Genomic DNA, 17,110 nt, shown 5'->3' with positions numbered 1-17,110 from the left:
CATACAGAATAAGAGAAGTGGTACTGTGAAATCATAATACATCCAGAATAAGCGAAGTGGTACTGTGAAATCATAATACATCCAGAATAAGAGAAGTGGTACTGTGTAATCATAATACATACAGAATAAGAGAAGTGGTACTGTGTAATCATAATACATACAGAATAAGAGAAGTGGTACTGTGTAATCATAATGCATACAGAATAAGAGAAGTGGTACTGTGTAATCATAATACATACAGAATAAGAGAAGTGGTACTGTGTAATCATAATGCATACAGAATAAGAGAAGTGGTACTGTGTAATCATAATACATACAGAATAAGAGAAGTGGTACTGTGTAATCATAATGCATACAGAATAAGAGAAGTGGTACTGTGTAATCATAATGCATACAGAATAAGAGAAGTGGTACTGTGTAATCATAATACATACAGAATAAGAGAAGTAGTACTGTGTAATCATAATACATACAGAATAAGCGAAGTGGTGCTGTGAAATCATAATACATCCAGAATAAGAGAAGTGGTACTGTGTAATCATAATACATACAGAATAAGAGAAGTGGTACTGTGTAATCATAATACATCCAGAATAAGAGAAGTGGTACTGTGTAATCATAATACATACAGAATAAGAGAAGTGGTACTGTGTAATCATAATACATACAGAATAAGAGAAGTGGTACTGTGTAATCATAATGCATACAGAATAAGAGAAGTGGTGCTGTGAAATCATAATACATCCAGAATAAGAGAAGTGGTACTGTGTAATCATAATACATACAGAATAAGAGAAGTGGTACTGAGGATTACAACCAGAATATAGAATAAGAGAAGCAGTGCTGTACAATGTCCATCTATACAGGATAAGGGAAGATACAAGAGAAGTGTTACTGAGCAATGTCCATACAGGCAGGATAAAAGAGATACAAGAGAAGTTGTACTGTGCAATGACCATACATACAGGATAAGAACAGACACAAGAGAAGTGGTACTGTGCAGTGTAAGGGTACGTTCCCACCTGGCGTATTTTGCTGCGTATTTTCCTATCCATTGACTTCAATGAGAAAGAAAACATGCAGCAAAATACGCCAGGTGGGAACGTACTTTAAATATAATACTGACAACTGCACCAAGAATATTGAACAGGTTGTACTGTGTAATGTCCACTGATCCAGGAGAGGAAGACATACTGAGCAGGAGAAGAATACACAAGTTTACAGGCCGGGCGCACCCACCCACCGCGGACCATCCTGCGCCCGGCGCCCCTTACCCCCCCCCCGTAGTCGCACATTTAGATGCAAATGACTTGGTGAAGCCGTCACTGTGATGCCTGACAGCGAATAATGAGAATTACTAAATGTTTTATGAGGTCAACATCGAGCAGCTGTCAAACACGAAAGAACTTAGCAAAAGGCAGAAAAACTTCCGTCACCTCATTAAAGCCGACAGCCTCGGACCGCGCACACTCGCCATCAATACGCCGCTGTTTTGTGTCAGTAATTTGCAGTGAAGAAGAAGAAGAAGGGAACAAAAAAATATATATAAAAAAAAAAAGTAAAAGAAAAAAAAAAAACTAAAATAAAATAAAGTGCAGAGACGCCGGGGCCTTGGGGGGAGCTGGGGAATAGGATGTGCACTTGGAGCAGTTCTGCTCCTAATTGGAAGCAATGGGCATTATCAGCGGTGGATTCTCCTCGGCTCCCTGACAGCTCGTGCTGCCGGAATGATCGCCCACTTGTCAGTGTAAAAGGACCATTAAAAACAAACAATTTTGATTTAATTGGAGGCGTGCGCTGGGGGCTCGGGTGAGGAGTCTCATCATCCTCCTCTGCTTCCCGCGCCTGGTGCCTTGATGGGTTCAGAAGTATCTGGAGAAAGACGGGAGACGGGGGAATGTGTCAGCGGCTGCGGTGACAAGTCTGCCATCGGCGGGCGCCTATACTGGGCTCCGCTTTATCATTTATTATTATTAGGCGGCTCTCTATATTGTCTTTCCCGCTGCTGCGCCACTTCTTACTGATCACGTCTTATATCTCACGTCAGTCTGAGTATTTATATTCTGAGGTTTCACTATATTCCCTGCTCATCCTGAGCTTCCTTCATAGACAGTAGTGTTACCCAAGCAGGGGTGGCAAAACTACAACTCCCATCATGCCCTGACAGGTTGGGAAACACTGCCCTAATGTGTACGGAAGTCTGTCTGGCATGCTGGGAATTGTAGTTTTGCAACAACTGAAGGTACCCTGGCTGAGAAACACTACCCTAATGTGTATGGAGGTCCACGTGCCTCCAGCTGTTGCAAAACTAAAACTCCCAGCATGCCCGGACAGACCTCCATACGCATTAGGGCAGTGTTTCCCAATCGGTGTGCCTCCAACCATTGGCTGTCCGGGCATGCTATGAACACCTTGAGGAACCCTGGATGGGAAACACTGATATACAGTAGTCTGAATAATCCCACCTCTCTTCCTGCGTAACGTTACCTGTAGGTGGCGCTAGAGAGATGGGTTGCTTTCTTCTAGAGGAGACCTCATTTGCATATATTGTTTTTCCCATGAAGCATTGCTCAAGGCGGATCTCCTCAATGAGAAGCTGCGCTGCAACACCTACCGCTGTGTAAAATCTTCTCCAGTGGTCTCCAATACAGTGGTTTTCAAACTGTGGACCTCCAGCTGTTGCAAAACTACAACTCCCAGCATGCCTGGACAGCGAACGGCTGTCCGAGCATGCTGGGAGTTGTAGTTTTGCGACAGCTGGAGGTCCACAGTTTGAAAACCATTGCTCCAATCTGTTGCAAAGCTACAGCTTCCAACATGTCGTTGACAGTCAGGGCAAGATGGGGATCGTAGCTTTGCAACAGGTTAAAGGGGTACACCGGTGGAAAACTTTTTTTTTTAAAATCAACTGGTGCCAGAAAGTTAAACAGATTTGTAAATTAAAAAGAAATTGGGGTATGTGCAGCTCACAATATAAATTAGTCGAGGCTAAATGGAAAGTATTTACACCAAAAAAATACCAGTATAAAATAATATATAAGGATAAAAAAGGGGGGTACCAAATGCCTCTAGACTAATACCATAAAATGGTACATGATGATGAAATTACAGAAAAAATAGAGTCGGTCTGTGCTTCACTTTAAATGATGTACAAATTTAATATAAAATATTACAAATGAGACATAAAATAAATAATGCAAATCTAATACATAAATGCCTCCTACCACAGGGCCCTTGTGGGGAGGTATGATATTGAAATACAAAAAATATTAAAAAATCTCTACTGAGGAAAGGGTCATATATAAAGTACCCTGAAACGCGTCTAGAGAAAGAAATATTTACCGCATGACCACCGCAATCCACAAACCGCTATCACTCACCTCCGATACAACTTTGTCATCTGCTGTTTCCACACCTGGCTGCATCCCATCCGCCATTCCACCAGACGGCGAGAGATCCTCCACGAGGCTTTCCTTCGTTTCCGGAGTAAGATCCATCTATCTCCGAGTGTACTTCCATCCCCGGAGCCACTCCGTGACCGGTGACTTCTCCTCGGCCTGTGGCATCCGGGCCCGTCACCGTAAGCGCATACTAGCGCTGGACACAGCCTCCACGACATCTGTCTCCGAGCCTGCATCCATCTCCGGAATCATTCCGTGACCGGTGACTTCTCCTTGGCCTGTGGCATCCGGGCCCGTCACCGTAAGCGCATACTAGCGCTGGACACAGCCTCTACAACACCTATCTCAAGGACGTCCAGCCAAAAATCATCTTTAGGAGTTGGTAATTATACCATTTTGCAAACTGTTCTAAACTATATGAGAACGGAGTGTACCTTATAAAAGTATACTATGTCGGTTTGCACAATATTGGAATAGCGGTAGAATACAATGTACATGCCATTTTTTAAATACCTTTTTTAATATAATATTTTTTGTATTTCAATATCATACCTCCCCACAAGGGCCCTGTGGTAGGAGGCATTTATGTATTAGATTTGCATTATTTATTTTATGTCTCATTTGTAATATTTTATATTAAATTTGTACATCATTTAAAGTGAAGCACAGTCCGACTCTATTTTTTCTGTAATTTCATCCTCATGTACCATTTTATGGTATTAGGCTAGAGGCATTTGGTATCCCCCTTTTTTATCCTTATAGATTTGTAAATTACTTCTATTAAAAAATCTTAATCCTTTCAGTGCTTATTAGCTGCTGCTGCAGAGGAAATTCTTTTCTTTTTGGAACACAGAGCTCTCTGCTGACATCACGAGCACAGTGCTCTCTGCTGACATCTCTGTCCATTTTAAGAACTGTCCAGAGTAGGAAAAAATCCCCATAGCAAACCTGTGCTGCTCTGGACAGTTCCTAAAATGGACAGAGATGTCAGCAGAGAGCACTGTGCTCGTGATGTCAGCAGAGAGCTCTGTGTTCCAAAAAGAAAAGAATTTCCTCTGTAGTATTCAGCAGCTAATAAGTACTGGAAGGATTAAAAATTGTTTATAGTAATTTACAAATCTGTTTAACTTTCTGGCACCAGTTGATAAAACAAAAAAAAAAAATTTCCACCAGAGTACCCCTTTAAAGAAAACTGCTCATCTGACAGGCTGCTATCTCTTCTCATCCTTGCATGCGTGCTCAGGTTGGTTTAGCATGCATGAAGTGATCTGATGAGAGAGCTGTCAGCTGCCTTATGGCAGGATATATAAGACTAGTATAACGCCGCCCCTCTTTGAAGGGGTACACCGGTGAAAAACTAATGCCAGAAAGTTATACAGATTTGTATATTACTTTTATTTATAGATCTTAATCCTTCCAGTACTTATCAGCTGCTGTATGTTCCACAGGAAGTTGTGTTGTTCTTTCCAGTCTGACCAAAGTGCTCTCTGCTGACACCTCTGTCCATGTCAGGAACTGTCCAAACTACAAGCAAATCCCCATAGCAAACCTCGCCTGCTCTAGACAGTTCCTGACATGGACAGAGGTGTCAGCAGAGAGCACTGTGGTCAGACTGGAAAGAACTACACAACTTCCTCTGTAGCATACAACAGCTGGTAAGTCCTGGAAGGGTTAAGATTTTTAAATAGAAGTCATTTACAAATCTGTTGTAAACTTTCTGGAGCCAGTTGATTTAAAAAAAAAAAAAAAAAAATAGTTTTTCACCGGAGTACTCCTTTATACATGGCTATGTCTGGTATTGCACCTGCGCTGATTTCACTCCGCTATAACACTCTATCTTTAATATGGTTCGGGAACCAGGAGGCTCAGGATGAACAGATCCAGAGATAATGCTCCAAAGGCAGTTTAAAATGAATGCAATAGGATTCTCATTAGTAACGTTACTTCTATGGCTTTAGAGTTGTGTGATCCATGTGGTCATTACCCGAAGGGGGCGCCGTGGAGGCTTATGGCATATATTTGGAGCCCAGACCTATGTAAATGCAGTTGTATAAGAAACAAATACATTTTCTAGTCTGGTGGTCTTTAAACTGTGAACCTCCTGATTTTGCAAAACTACAACTCCCAGCATGCCCGGACAGCCGTTGGCTGTCCGGGCATGCTGGGAGTTGGAGTTTTGCAACATCTGGAGGTCTGAAATTTGGAGACCACTGCCCTAGTCTGATGGGGCGGAGTATCATGTAGGCACATAGTGCGCCATGCTATTTCCCCCTACTAACCCACATTGCAAAACATAGGCTAGTGCCCGGTTGGCATGGGTTACAGCCCGCAGAGTAACGTGCCCGCGCTATTCTCACGACTGCCGCGGTGTTTGCTCGTGTCTGAATATATTTAAGAATTTTCACAATAGGATTGCAGATTCTTGCAGGGATCTATAGGACGCAGATGGACAGGACCGTGTCTTCTGCAGACTCCGCTGCGTCTTCATACGCTCCGTCAGAGGCAGCGCCATCCTCTCCGCCACCTACAGGGAAACTTATCTCCAGTAGAAAAAAAATACTTTCAAATCAACTGGTCCCAGAAAGTTAGACATATTTGTAAATTACTTCTATTTAAAAATCTTAATCCTTCCAGTGCTTATCAGCTGCTATATGCTCCACAGGAAGTTGTGTAGTTCTTTCCAGTCTGACCACAGTGCTCTCTGCTGACACCTCTGTCCGTGTCAGGAACTGTCCAGAGTAGAAGCAAATCCCCCATAGCAAACCTCTCCTGCTCTGGACAGTTCCTGACACTGTGGTCAGACTGGAAAGAACTAAACAACTTCCTGTGGAGCATACAGCAGCTGATAAGTACTGGAAGGATTAGGATTTTTAAATGGAAGTAATTTACAAATATGTTTAACTTTCTGGCACCAGTTGATTTGAAAACAAGTGATCCCCATTCACCAACAGCAAGCAGAGGTGAAAAACCTCATACTATCCAAATTTGTCTCACAGCTGATGTTTTGTTACAATTGTATCCAGTCTTCTGTGGACTCCAAACTGATACATGTTTTAATTGTTCTGATACATTGTAACAAACTTATCAATTAGGAGTCCACAAAAGAATGTCAAGACTGGATACAATTGTAACAAACTCTCAGCTGTGAGACGAATTTGGATAGTATGAGGATTTCCACCTCTGCTTGCTGTTGGTGAATGGGGATCACCCTATACTATCCAAATACTACTCACAGCTCAAATACAACCAGTTTAGTGAGATAAATGAGTCAGTGAGTCCTAACATGTTTGTTACAATGTATCAGTGCAGGCAAAATGTATTAGTTTGGAGTCCACAGAATACTGCAAAGACTAGATGCAATTGTAACAAACTCTCAGCTTTAACCCCTTAAGGACGCAGGACGTAAATGTACGTCCTGGTGAGGTGGTACTTAACGCACCAGGACGTACATTTACGTCCTAAGCATAACCGCGGGCATCGGAGCGATGCCCGTGTCATGCGCGGCTGATCCCGGCTGCTGATCGCAGCCAGGGACCCGCCTGCAATGGCCGACGCCCGCGATCTCGCGGGCGTCCGCCATTAACCCCTCAGGTGCCGGGATCAATACAGATCCCCGCATCTGCGGCAGTTCGCGATTTAAATGAACGATCGGATCACCCGCAGCGCTGCTGCGGGGATCCGATCATTCATAACGCCGCACGGAGGTCCCCTCTCCTTCCTCCGTGCGGCTCCCGGCGTCTCCTGCTCTGGTCTGTGATCGAGCAGACCAGAGCAGGAGATGACCGATAATACTGATCTGTTCTATGTCCTATACATAGAACAGATCAGTATTAGCAATCATGGTATTGCTATGAATAGTCCCCTATGGGGACTATTCAAGTGTAAAAAAAAAAGTAAAAAAATGTAAAAGTAAAAAAAAAAGTGAAAAATCCCCTCCCCCAATAAAAAAGTAAAACGTCCGTTTTTTCCTATTTTACCCCCAAAAAGCGTAAAAACCATTTTTTATAGACATATTTGGTATCGCCGCGTGCGTAAATGTCCGAACTATTAAAATAAAATGTTAATGATCCCGTACGGTGAACGGCGTGAACGAAAAAAAATTAAAAAAGTCCAAAATTCCTACTTTTTTAATACATTTTATTTAAAAAAAAATTATAAAAAATGTATTAAAAGTTTTTTATATGCAAATGTGGTATCAAAAAAAAGTACAGATCATGGCGCAAAAAATTAGCCCCCATACCGCCACTTATACGGAAAAATAAAAAAGTTAGAGGTCATCAAAATAAAGGGATTATAAACGTACTAATTTGGTTAAAAAGTTTGTGATTTTTTTTAAGCGCAACAATAATATAAAAGTATATAATAATGGGTATCATTTTAATCGTATTGACCCTCAGAATAAAGAACACACGTCATTTTTACCATAAATTGTACGGCGTGAAAACAAAACCTTCCAAAATTAGCAAAATTGCGTTTTTCGTTTTAATTTCCCCACAAAAATAGTGTTTTTTTGGTTGCGCCATACATTTTATGATATAATGAGTGATGTCATTACAAAGGACAACTGGTCGCGCAAAAAACAAGCCCTCATACTAGTCTGTGGATGAAAATATAAAAGAGTTATGATTTTTAGAAGGCGAGGAGGAAAAAATGAAAACGTAAAAATTAAATTGTCTGAGTCCTTAAGGGGTTAAAGGGGTACTCCGGTGGAAAACAATTTTTTTTTTCAGATGAATTGGTTCCAGAAAGTTATACAGATTTGTAAGTTACTTCTATTATAAAATCTTAATCCTTCCAGTACTTATCAGCTGCTGTATGCTGCTCAGGAAGTTATGTATTTTTTTCCAGTCTGAGCACAGTGCTCTCTGCTGTCACCTCTGTCCATGTCAGGAACTGTCCAGAGTAGGAGAAAATCCCCATAGCAAACCTATCCTGCTCTGGACAGTTCCTGACATGGACAGAGGTGTCAGCAGAGAGCACTGTGGACAGACTGGAAAGAACTAAACAACTTCCTGTGGAGCACACAGCTGCTGATAAGTACTGGAAGGATTAAGATTTTTCAATAGAAGTCATTTACAAATCTGTTTAACTTTCTGGAGCCAGTTGATATGAAAAAAAAAAAAAAAAAGGTTTTCACTGGAGTACCCCTTTAAGACGTACTAGGTCTGTAGAGGTATTTAGCCTATGCTTACTATAAGGAAACTAGGATAATCTTGCAGTAAAAACCCTGATTGAAGATGGTTTCCATTCACTGACAGCATGTGGAGATCTTGTATAAGGTGAGATATTGAAAACAGATAAAGTTGCAGCAGTTTTCCCGATACAATGTGTTATGGTCTGGAGCTCGGCGTCCTCTCCTGGCAGTGATGCCCGCTCCTGCCCGCCTGGCGCTGACACTCCTCATAGTGATGTATAGATGTATAGGTACAGGGTGAGGATCACCGCCGCTGACATCTGCCCCCCCTCCGACGCCCTCAATCTGTTCGGCGCTGTCCGCCTCTGTTCTGAGCAGAAGACGCAGCGGTGGCGACATCTCAGGGGCTTATAACTGATCACTGACATATGTTAATGCAACGGATCAAGGTGGAAGAAGGTTCCCGGCAGCGGAGGCCTCCTTTATCATGACAGGCCGGGGCTGTCAGTGTCAGCCATGTCAGGAAGCAGCAGGAAAACCTTCACTTCCCCTCGCGGGATCCATGACTGCTCGGGTTTATGGGCAGCTGTGAGGAAGGTGTAATGTCTGTCAGATTGATCCGGGCGGATACAGCAAGGAGATTTTACTGACGGACGATGATCCTTACTGACGACAGAGACTAAGGGGTTAAAGGCGGGTCTGGGGGTCGTAAAAAGAAGAAAATACACAGAATATGGTTCTCTCATGTATCACATCTGTTGCCTCAAATGAAGGTGAATAAGAGTTTACATTCACAGGCTACATAGGTCTCACAGCTGCTGAGTTTGTTACAATGTGTTGGTGCAGGTTTTCACCCTTTAGATAAGTGTCCAACCAGAGTGCCCCCAGCTGTTGCAAAACTACAACTTCCAGCATGCCCTGACACCTGGAGGCACAATGGTTGGGAAACACTACTGTAGATTTTAAAATAAATTTTGCTATTCAATGACAGCAAGCAGAGATCATGAAAATACAGAAGTAATGAACAAACCTTTTCAAACTGGGGCAGCTTCCAGAGAGGAGCCGGGTCTGCGGGCGGCTGGTATCTCCTCAGCTGTGTGGTCCTTGTGTCCTGAACCTTCCGTAACTGGATCTGGGGAAGATATAAAGAGGATATAGATATAAAATATACAGAGGATATATAAAAGGTATATACTTCAGAGCTGTACTCACTATTCTGCTGGTGAGATCACTGTGTACATACATTACATTACTTATCCTGTACTGATCCTGAGGTATATCCTGTATTATACTTCAGAGCTGTACTCACTATTCTGCTGGTGAGATCACTGTGTACATACATTACATTACTTATCCTGTACTGATCCTGAGTTATATCTTGTATTATACTCCAGAGCTGTACTCACTATTCTGCTGGTGAGGTCACTGTGTACATACATTACATTACTTATCCTGTACTGATCCTGAGTTATATCCTGTATTATACTCCAGGGCTGTACTCACTATTCTGCTGGTGAGGTCACTGTGTACATACATTACATTACTTATCCTGTACTGATCCTGAGTTATATCCTGTATTATACTCCAGAGCAGTAAAAAGTAACCCCACCAGCAGAATAGTGAATACAGCTCTGGAGTATAAAACAGGATATAACTTAGGATCAGTACAGGATAAGTAATGTAATGTATGTACACAGTGACCTCACCAGCAGAATAGTGAGTACAGCTCTGTGGTATAATACAGTACATTCTGTTTCCCCTTTGTCCAGGTTGGTCAGTGTCAGGTGATGGTGTTGCCGCCATCTTTCAGGAGGGGTCCTATTATACTATAGTACAGGGTCTCCCCCCTCCCCCACTCCATACACAACAAGCTTCTTGTCATATTAAAGAATGATCCTCCGTCCTCCTCCGGCTGTAACTAATCTCCTGACACGTCCGCCGTAAACTTGCTGCTAATTAAACAAGCCGCGCCGTCCTGCACTTAAACCATAAAACATCATATGCAGATGCCGTAAACTCCCACAGAAATCGCTTATTACCCCATTAATGGCGCTCTTATTCCTGCCATTACCATATAAACCAGTCATTGGCCGCTCTTAAGGGCTATTTAAATATTACCAGACGCCTCGGACTGGCATAAAACGTCTTTATCCCTCCTAACCGCTCACACGTTAATCCCGGTTAAGGCTTATTATGCCACTTTAGGTGTAAAAAAATAAATAAAAAAATGCCCCAAACGCTGTTATTTTGTAATAGGACTTAAAGTGAAGGAGGGGGTGCTTAAAGGGGATGTTCAGCATCACATACTTGATACCTTGGCTTTGGACGGACCCCGTTAGGGATCGCTGACAGCGTTCTGCAGTGGTCTCCAACCTGTGGAACTACAACTCCCAACATGCCCTGGCAGATCCACACTCATTAGAGCAGTCAGGGCATGATGGGAGTTGTAGTTTCACAACAGCTGGAGACCACAGATTGAAAACCACTGGGCTACTCAAATGTATTATCCTTAAAAACAGTGTTCAACGCACCTGAATATAGAAGGGACCCTTTAATTGAATTTTAAAAATGTGAAAACCGCATCTCGATATCTTACGTCTAGGCCAAGATATGATCATTTGAGTATGTAGGCCTAGGGCCTGAGGCTGCACCACTGAGTAGTTTTGCTGGCAGTGCAGACTAAACCAAACCACCACATATATACGTGCACATCTGCCCCTGTCAAATATGGGTAGATATAGATATTAATGCTGGTGGTGACTGGACAAAAAATAGAAACATGTAATCATTAGAAGTCATTGTCTTAGTAGTGCAGCCTCAGGCTTCGGGCCTGGACCATAAAGCTGTAATATCTCCACACAGGAGTAAGATATTTGTAAAAGGTTTTCAGATTTATAATGTTACCTAAAGGACCTTGCTGTAGGCACACACCCTGGTGCTGGTTCTCATACCGCAGGTACTCCAAGTTGCCACCTACCTTCTCTTTGGACATCATGCGCAGGGCCTCCGTTGCTTGTCGCTGCTGCTCAAGCCAAAGCTGCTGGTACTTGTTCTCTATGAGGTCATATATGGGGGTGGAGGGCCTGAAACAGACAAAGGTTTTCCTCTTTAGTCGGACACGATATCATGCAGTCATCAGATCCCCCAAACAATATGATCATCGGATCCCCCAAACCCTATGATCATCGGTTCCCCCAAACTCTATGATCATCAGATTCCCCCAAACCTTATGATCATCAAATCCCTGAAACCCTATGATCATCGGATCCCCCAAATCCTATAATCATCAGATCCCCCAAACCCTATGATCATCGGATCCCCCAAACCCTATTATCATCGGATCCCCCAAACCCTATGATCATCAGATCCCCCAAACCCTATGATCATCAGATCCCCCAAACCCTATGATCATCGGATCCCCCAAACCCTATGATTATCAGATCCCCCAAACCCTATGATCATCGGATCCCCCAAACCCTATGATCATAAGATCCCCCAAACCCTATGATCATCAGATCCCCCAAACCCTATGATCATCAGATCCCCCAAACCCTATGATCATCAGATCCCCCAAACCCTATGATCATCAGATCCCCCAAACCCTATGATCATCAGATCCCCCAAACCCTATGATCATCGGATCCCCCAAACCCTATGATCATCGGATCCCCCAAACCCTATGATCATCGGATCCCCCAAACCCTATGATCATAAGATCCCCCAAACCCTATGATCATCAGATCCCCCAAACCCTATGATCATCAGATCCCCCAAACCCTATGATCATCAGATCCCCCAAACCCTATGATCATCGGATCCTACAAACCCTATGATCATTGAATCCCCCAAACCCTATGATCATCAGATCCTCCAAACCCTATGATCATCGCATCCCCCAAACCCTATGATCATCAGATACCCCAAACCCTATGATCATCGGATCCCTCAAACCCTATGATTACCAGATCCCCCCATATCTTATGATCCTTTAATCACTACCACTTTTATCTTCTACTTAGAACACCATCAATTCAAGTCTTCCTGCTGATGGATACATCATTCAGTAGGACAGTGTTTCCCAAACGTGCCTCCAGCTGCTGCAAAACTACAACTCTCCGCATGCCCGGACAGCCAAAGGCTTGGAGTTGAAGTTTTGCAACAGCTGGAGGCACACTGGTTGGGAAACACTTCAGTAGGGTCATAGCTCCCCAGTCTTGTAGCTCCGTAATGTTATGGCCTTTTATAACTTGATTACATGTGTAAAACTTGGTCACTGGCCCTTTAAGCGCCGGTTACTTTGTGTCTATATCCCGGCTCAGTGATACATTGTATCTGACGTATAAAACATCAAACATCCGCTTTCCTTTCCCCATCCAGGACCTCGCTTGGTTGGGTTAATACGGGTTATTATAAACTCCGCAGCGCCGTTATATTGTTATAATAGACGAGGACTTTTTTGCTGTGATTGAGTCGCAGCTGGAGGTTTTTCGGAGTTCAGCGACTGTAACTTTTGCGCCCGGAGATCTTTCATTGCTTGTCCTCGCTCTGTTCTGTACATCAGAGGAGCCGTTTCTGCTGCGGCAGGACGTAGCCGAGCTGTGTTTGTCACCCCCGCCGTGACTGTTATTACTTCATTATTGCGCTCTGCATGCAACACAAGCAGCTAATCTATGGCGGTGTTGTTCTAATGATGCAAATAAGGGGGGGCCCCGGCTCCTACACACACATGGCCCCCCCTCCCCCAGACACTGCACCGTCTGCAGATCAGAAGAGACATCTTTCTCAATGAATGCCCGATGCCAGCGCTGCCTACTGTAGCCTGTAAGCCTCTGGTTTGGTGCCCAGATGTCTGACATCGGGCATCAGCTGGTGCCATGGTGCTCGCTGCTGTTTAACCACATTTGCTGCACTAATCCTGGTTACATTCGTTATAATGTGCAAATGATGACGGTGCCCCATGGTGTATGGGTGCCAGCAGTGCTTGGCGTTATGGGGGGGGGGGGGGGACATGGGCCTAACCAGACGATGGAGCAAATCAATATCAATATCATGGCCGCCAGTCCACTGGGCACTAGTGACATCACTGGGCACATACACGTGAATATTGCGGGACTATATATGACTATATATGGCAGTGTGAGGCTTTGTATACTGCATCTGTATTGTTTTTTATAGTAAATGAAATATATTACTCTCATATGTATCTATTCAGAAGAAGGAGAGAGCAGCTTCCTGTCAGGCAGAACATCAATGAGCCTGGAGGTTAGTAAAGGTGTCCATACCCCTTCAATAGCTGTCAGCTGTACATTCATTTGCCCCAAAAATTTCTTTCCCCAATATGCCTGCATGATCAGTCTAGCTGGGTGTGAATATATAGGTGGGGAAAGGTAAATAGGCTGCTTCCTGCCATCTTTATCTACTCCAGCCTCCTCTCACTTCCTCTGGATAAACATCTCCTCCTCCAGACTCCTCTTACATCTCCTGTCCCTTTGCCTCCTCTGTCCCCTTCCTCCAGACCCCTCTGCCTCCTTTGTAACTTTCTCCAGACCCCTCTGCCTCTTTTGTCCCCTCCCTCCAGACCCCTCTGCCTCCTTTGTCCTCTCCCTCCAGATCCCTCTGACTCCTTTGTCCCCTCCCTCTAGACCCCTCTGCCTCCTTTGTCCCCTCCCTCCAGACCCCTCTGCCTCCTCTGTCCCCTCCCTCCAGACCCCTCTGCCTCCTTTGTCCCCTCCCTCCAGATCCCTCTGCCTCCTTTGTCCCCTCCCTCCAGATCCCTCTGCCTCCTTTGTCCCCTCCCTCCAGACCCCTCTGCCTCCTTTGTCCCCTCCCTCCAGATCCCTCTGACTCCTTTGTCCCCTCCCTCTAGACCCCTCTGCCTCCTTTGTCCCCTCCCTCCAGACCCCTCTGACTCCTTTGTCCCCTCCCTCTAGACCCCTCTGCCTCCTTTGTCCCCTCCCTCCAGATCCCTCTGCCTCCTTTGTCCCCTCCCTCCAGATCCCTCTTCCTCCTTTGTCCCCTCCCTCCAGACCCCTCTGCCTCCTTTGTCCCTTCCTCCAGACCCCTCTGCCTCCTTTGTCCCCTCCCTCCAGACCCCTCTGACTCCTTTGTCCCCTCCCTCCAGATCCCTCTGACTCCTTTGTCCCCTCCCTCTAGACCCCTCTGCCTCCTGACTCATCTAGAGAAAGAAAGGAAGGCGCCTCATGTGCGGGATCAGTAGATCTTGCAGGTGGGGGTAGGGGACGGTGATTCCCAAGCCGCTTACCGAAGTTGGTTGTGCGCCCACACACAACAAGGTTAAGAGCAGAAGAGATATGGAAGAAGGTCCACTGCAGCCCTCCTGGGTAAGAGTAAAATCAAAAGCGAATGACCAGGGAGTCAGGAGTTTGTCTGGCGCAGAGAGGAACCATCAGACAGCCAAGTAAAATCAATGGATTTATTAGATGCAACGCGTTTCGCTGCGCATGCGCAGCTTCATCAGGCATGACAAGGGAAGGCTGGTAACAGATATATATACCTCCAGGAATTAACCATTAGAGTGCTTTTCAAAAAGCACTCTAATGGTTAATTCCTGGAGGTATATATATCTGTTACCAGCCTTCCCTTGTCATGCCTGATGAAGCTGCGCATGCGCAGCGAAACGCGTTGAATCTAATAAATCCATTGATTTTACTTGGCTGTCTGATGGTTTCTCTCTGCGCCAGACAAACTCCTGACTCCCTGGTCATTCGCTTTTGATCCTGACTCATCTGTCCTCCTCCTCCAGACTCTTCTGTTCACTCCTCCAGACTTATCTTTGTCCCGTTCCTCTAGACTACTTTCCCTCCTCCTCCAGACTCCTCTGTCCTCCAGCTCTTCTCCTCCTCCCTGACATCACAACACCCTCATATACACTATTTAGTCGGCCGCTCCCACAGAACTCGGCAGGCCTGAACAATTGTCCACTGTGGATGGCCACCATTACCCAACTGAACAGAGTTTATTCAACCTTTAGACCACCAGGGATCTCTCTATCGATCCTCTCTGGATCACCAGGGATAGTCTATAAGGAGATACATTGTGGTATTAAATGGGCACTATATTGCTGCTTTACATGAGCACTATATGACTAATAGTGATTTTGTATGGGTTATAAACAAGCGCACATATGTATTCTCTATTTCTGTAATACTAAATACATAGACCCCACCCACCCAATACACATAAATCAAATATACAGAATAATATTCAGACCACACATAAATAATTTGTGCTAGTGGCAGCCTGGATGCCATGTACACGAGGAAAGATTCATCCTTGTGCAGCTTTAACCCTGGCTGCCAGTCCTTCAGACCCAGCAGATATCACACCCCACACCGCCCACCACCACCGGCTGCGGCGAGAAGGTTAAGCCGGTTACTACAAAACATAAAAGCCGGAACACTGGATCCCATCCATCTGCAGCAACACGGGAACGGTATCCGGCATCAGGGGGCCACCATAAAGCGGAAAAATTATAATCCGGGAAAGCATTAAAATGACACCTTCCTTACAACGCCTGTGCGCGCACGCGCCTGTATGAAAGCTGACACTTCGGATTTGCGAGTTCGATCGCCTTCCTTGCCAAATAAAGCTCCACCGAGGATAGAAGGGGCGCCATTTATGGCAGGTTATCATCGGATCTGCCAGCTCATTAAAACTTTGAGATAAAAAAAAAAAAAAGGAAAAAAAAGAAAAAAAGAGAGAGAGAGAGAGAGAAAAAAAAAAAAAGAGAAAAAATAGGGAAAAAAAAAGGCACAAAAAAGTTCCGGAGAGGCAAGAAGTCATCAGAGGCTGGAGAGGGAGGAGAGATACGAGGAGCCTTGAAAGGTGTTTGAGAAGCGAGGAGCCTTGGGTCTGACAAACTGGATTCTTAGTCTGCCGCTCGGCTCACTGTGGGCAGAAATAATTGGTCATCAGTGACTACTAATTCGGTTCAGTAGCCAGAGGCAATTTTTTTCTTGCAAGGAAATCAATGACAGCACTGAGGCCTTTCCAGCGCGATTCGGCTCATGGCACGGCCCTTATTTAGCTCTTGATAAGCCTTCCGCTCCAGACAGCTATTTTGTAAAAGTAACATTACAATATCTATATATGCACACGAGGGGGGGAGCAGTGACGGCACATTCTTATCTGCAGATTATTACAACATATTGGGTCCGACCTGCCAGAACCAACAAAGTTGCACAATTAAAAGTGCGTTTTGACGAGTCGCGTCCAAGTCAGGATGATTTTTTTATAAGGAATTATTTTTATTACTCGATACAAATTCCCTGTACGTCCACTTTCTGGTCTGATTACGGTGGAGCTTGTGACACCGCCGCCCAGGCTGCAATAAGTGTTAGGAAACTTTTTTTTTTTTTTAATTATAATTTTGAACTCCAAATGTGGAAAAAAAAAATAAAGAAATGTCTTCTTCTGTATAAAGCTACAGCGGACGATGTCTGAGCGGTCTTAGCGCTGATGGATTTCTGCGCTCTTTTTTGCAATCGTGCCTGATGGAAACTATGCTGGATCTCAGGATATATGTGAACCCGGACTAAACCAATAGAAGCCCAAC

The 17,110-nt window shown here is 44.4% G+C and overlaps 2 protein-coding genes across 2 annotated transcripts in view; one reads left to right on the top strand and one right to left on the bottom strand.

Annotated features, from left to right (window-relative positions):
• Positions 1-17,110, top strand: part of LOC130290572 (transcription termination factor 1-like) — a 234,798-nt gene that overhangs the window by 64,965 nt on the left and 152,723 nt on the right. The window lies entirely within an intron of this gene.
• Positions 1-17,110, bottom strand: part of CFAP77 (cilia and flagella associated protein 77) — a 130,704-nt gene that overhangs the window by 2,228 nt on the left and 111,366 nt on the right. Inside the window, exons 4-5 of the mRNA XM_056538408.1 lie at positions 11,513-11,618; positions 9,566-9,667 (exon numbers count right to left, since the gene is read on the bottom strand). Of these exons, the coding sequence (XP_056394383.1) occupies positions 9,566-9,667; positions 11,513-11,618 (208 nt within the window). The remainder of the gene's footprint in view (positions 1-9,565; positions 9,668-11,512; positions 11,619-17,110) is intronic.

Source organism: Hyla sarda, chromosome 9, assembly GCF_029499605.1.
Source record: "Hyla sarda isolate aHylSar1 chromosome 9, aHylSar1.hap1, whole genome shotgun sequence".
Lineage (NCBI taxonomy): Eukaryota > Metazoa > Chordata > Amphibia > Anura > Hylidae > Hyla > Hyla sarda.
The sequence above is the reverse complement of the archived record's forward strand: the minus strand, read 5'-3'. Positions and strand labels throughout refer to the sequence as shown.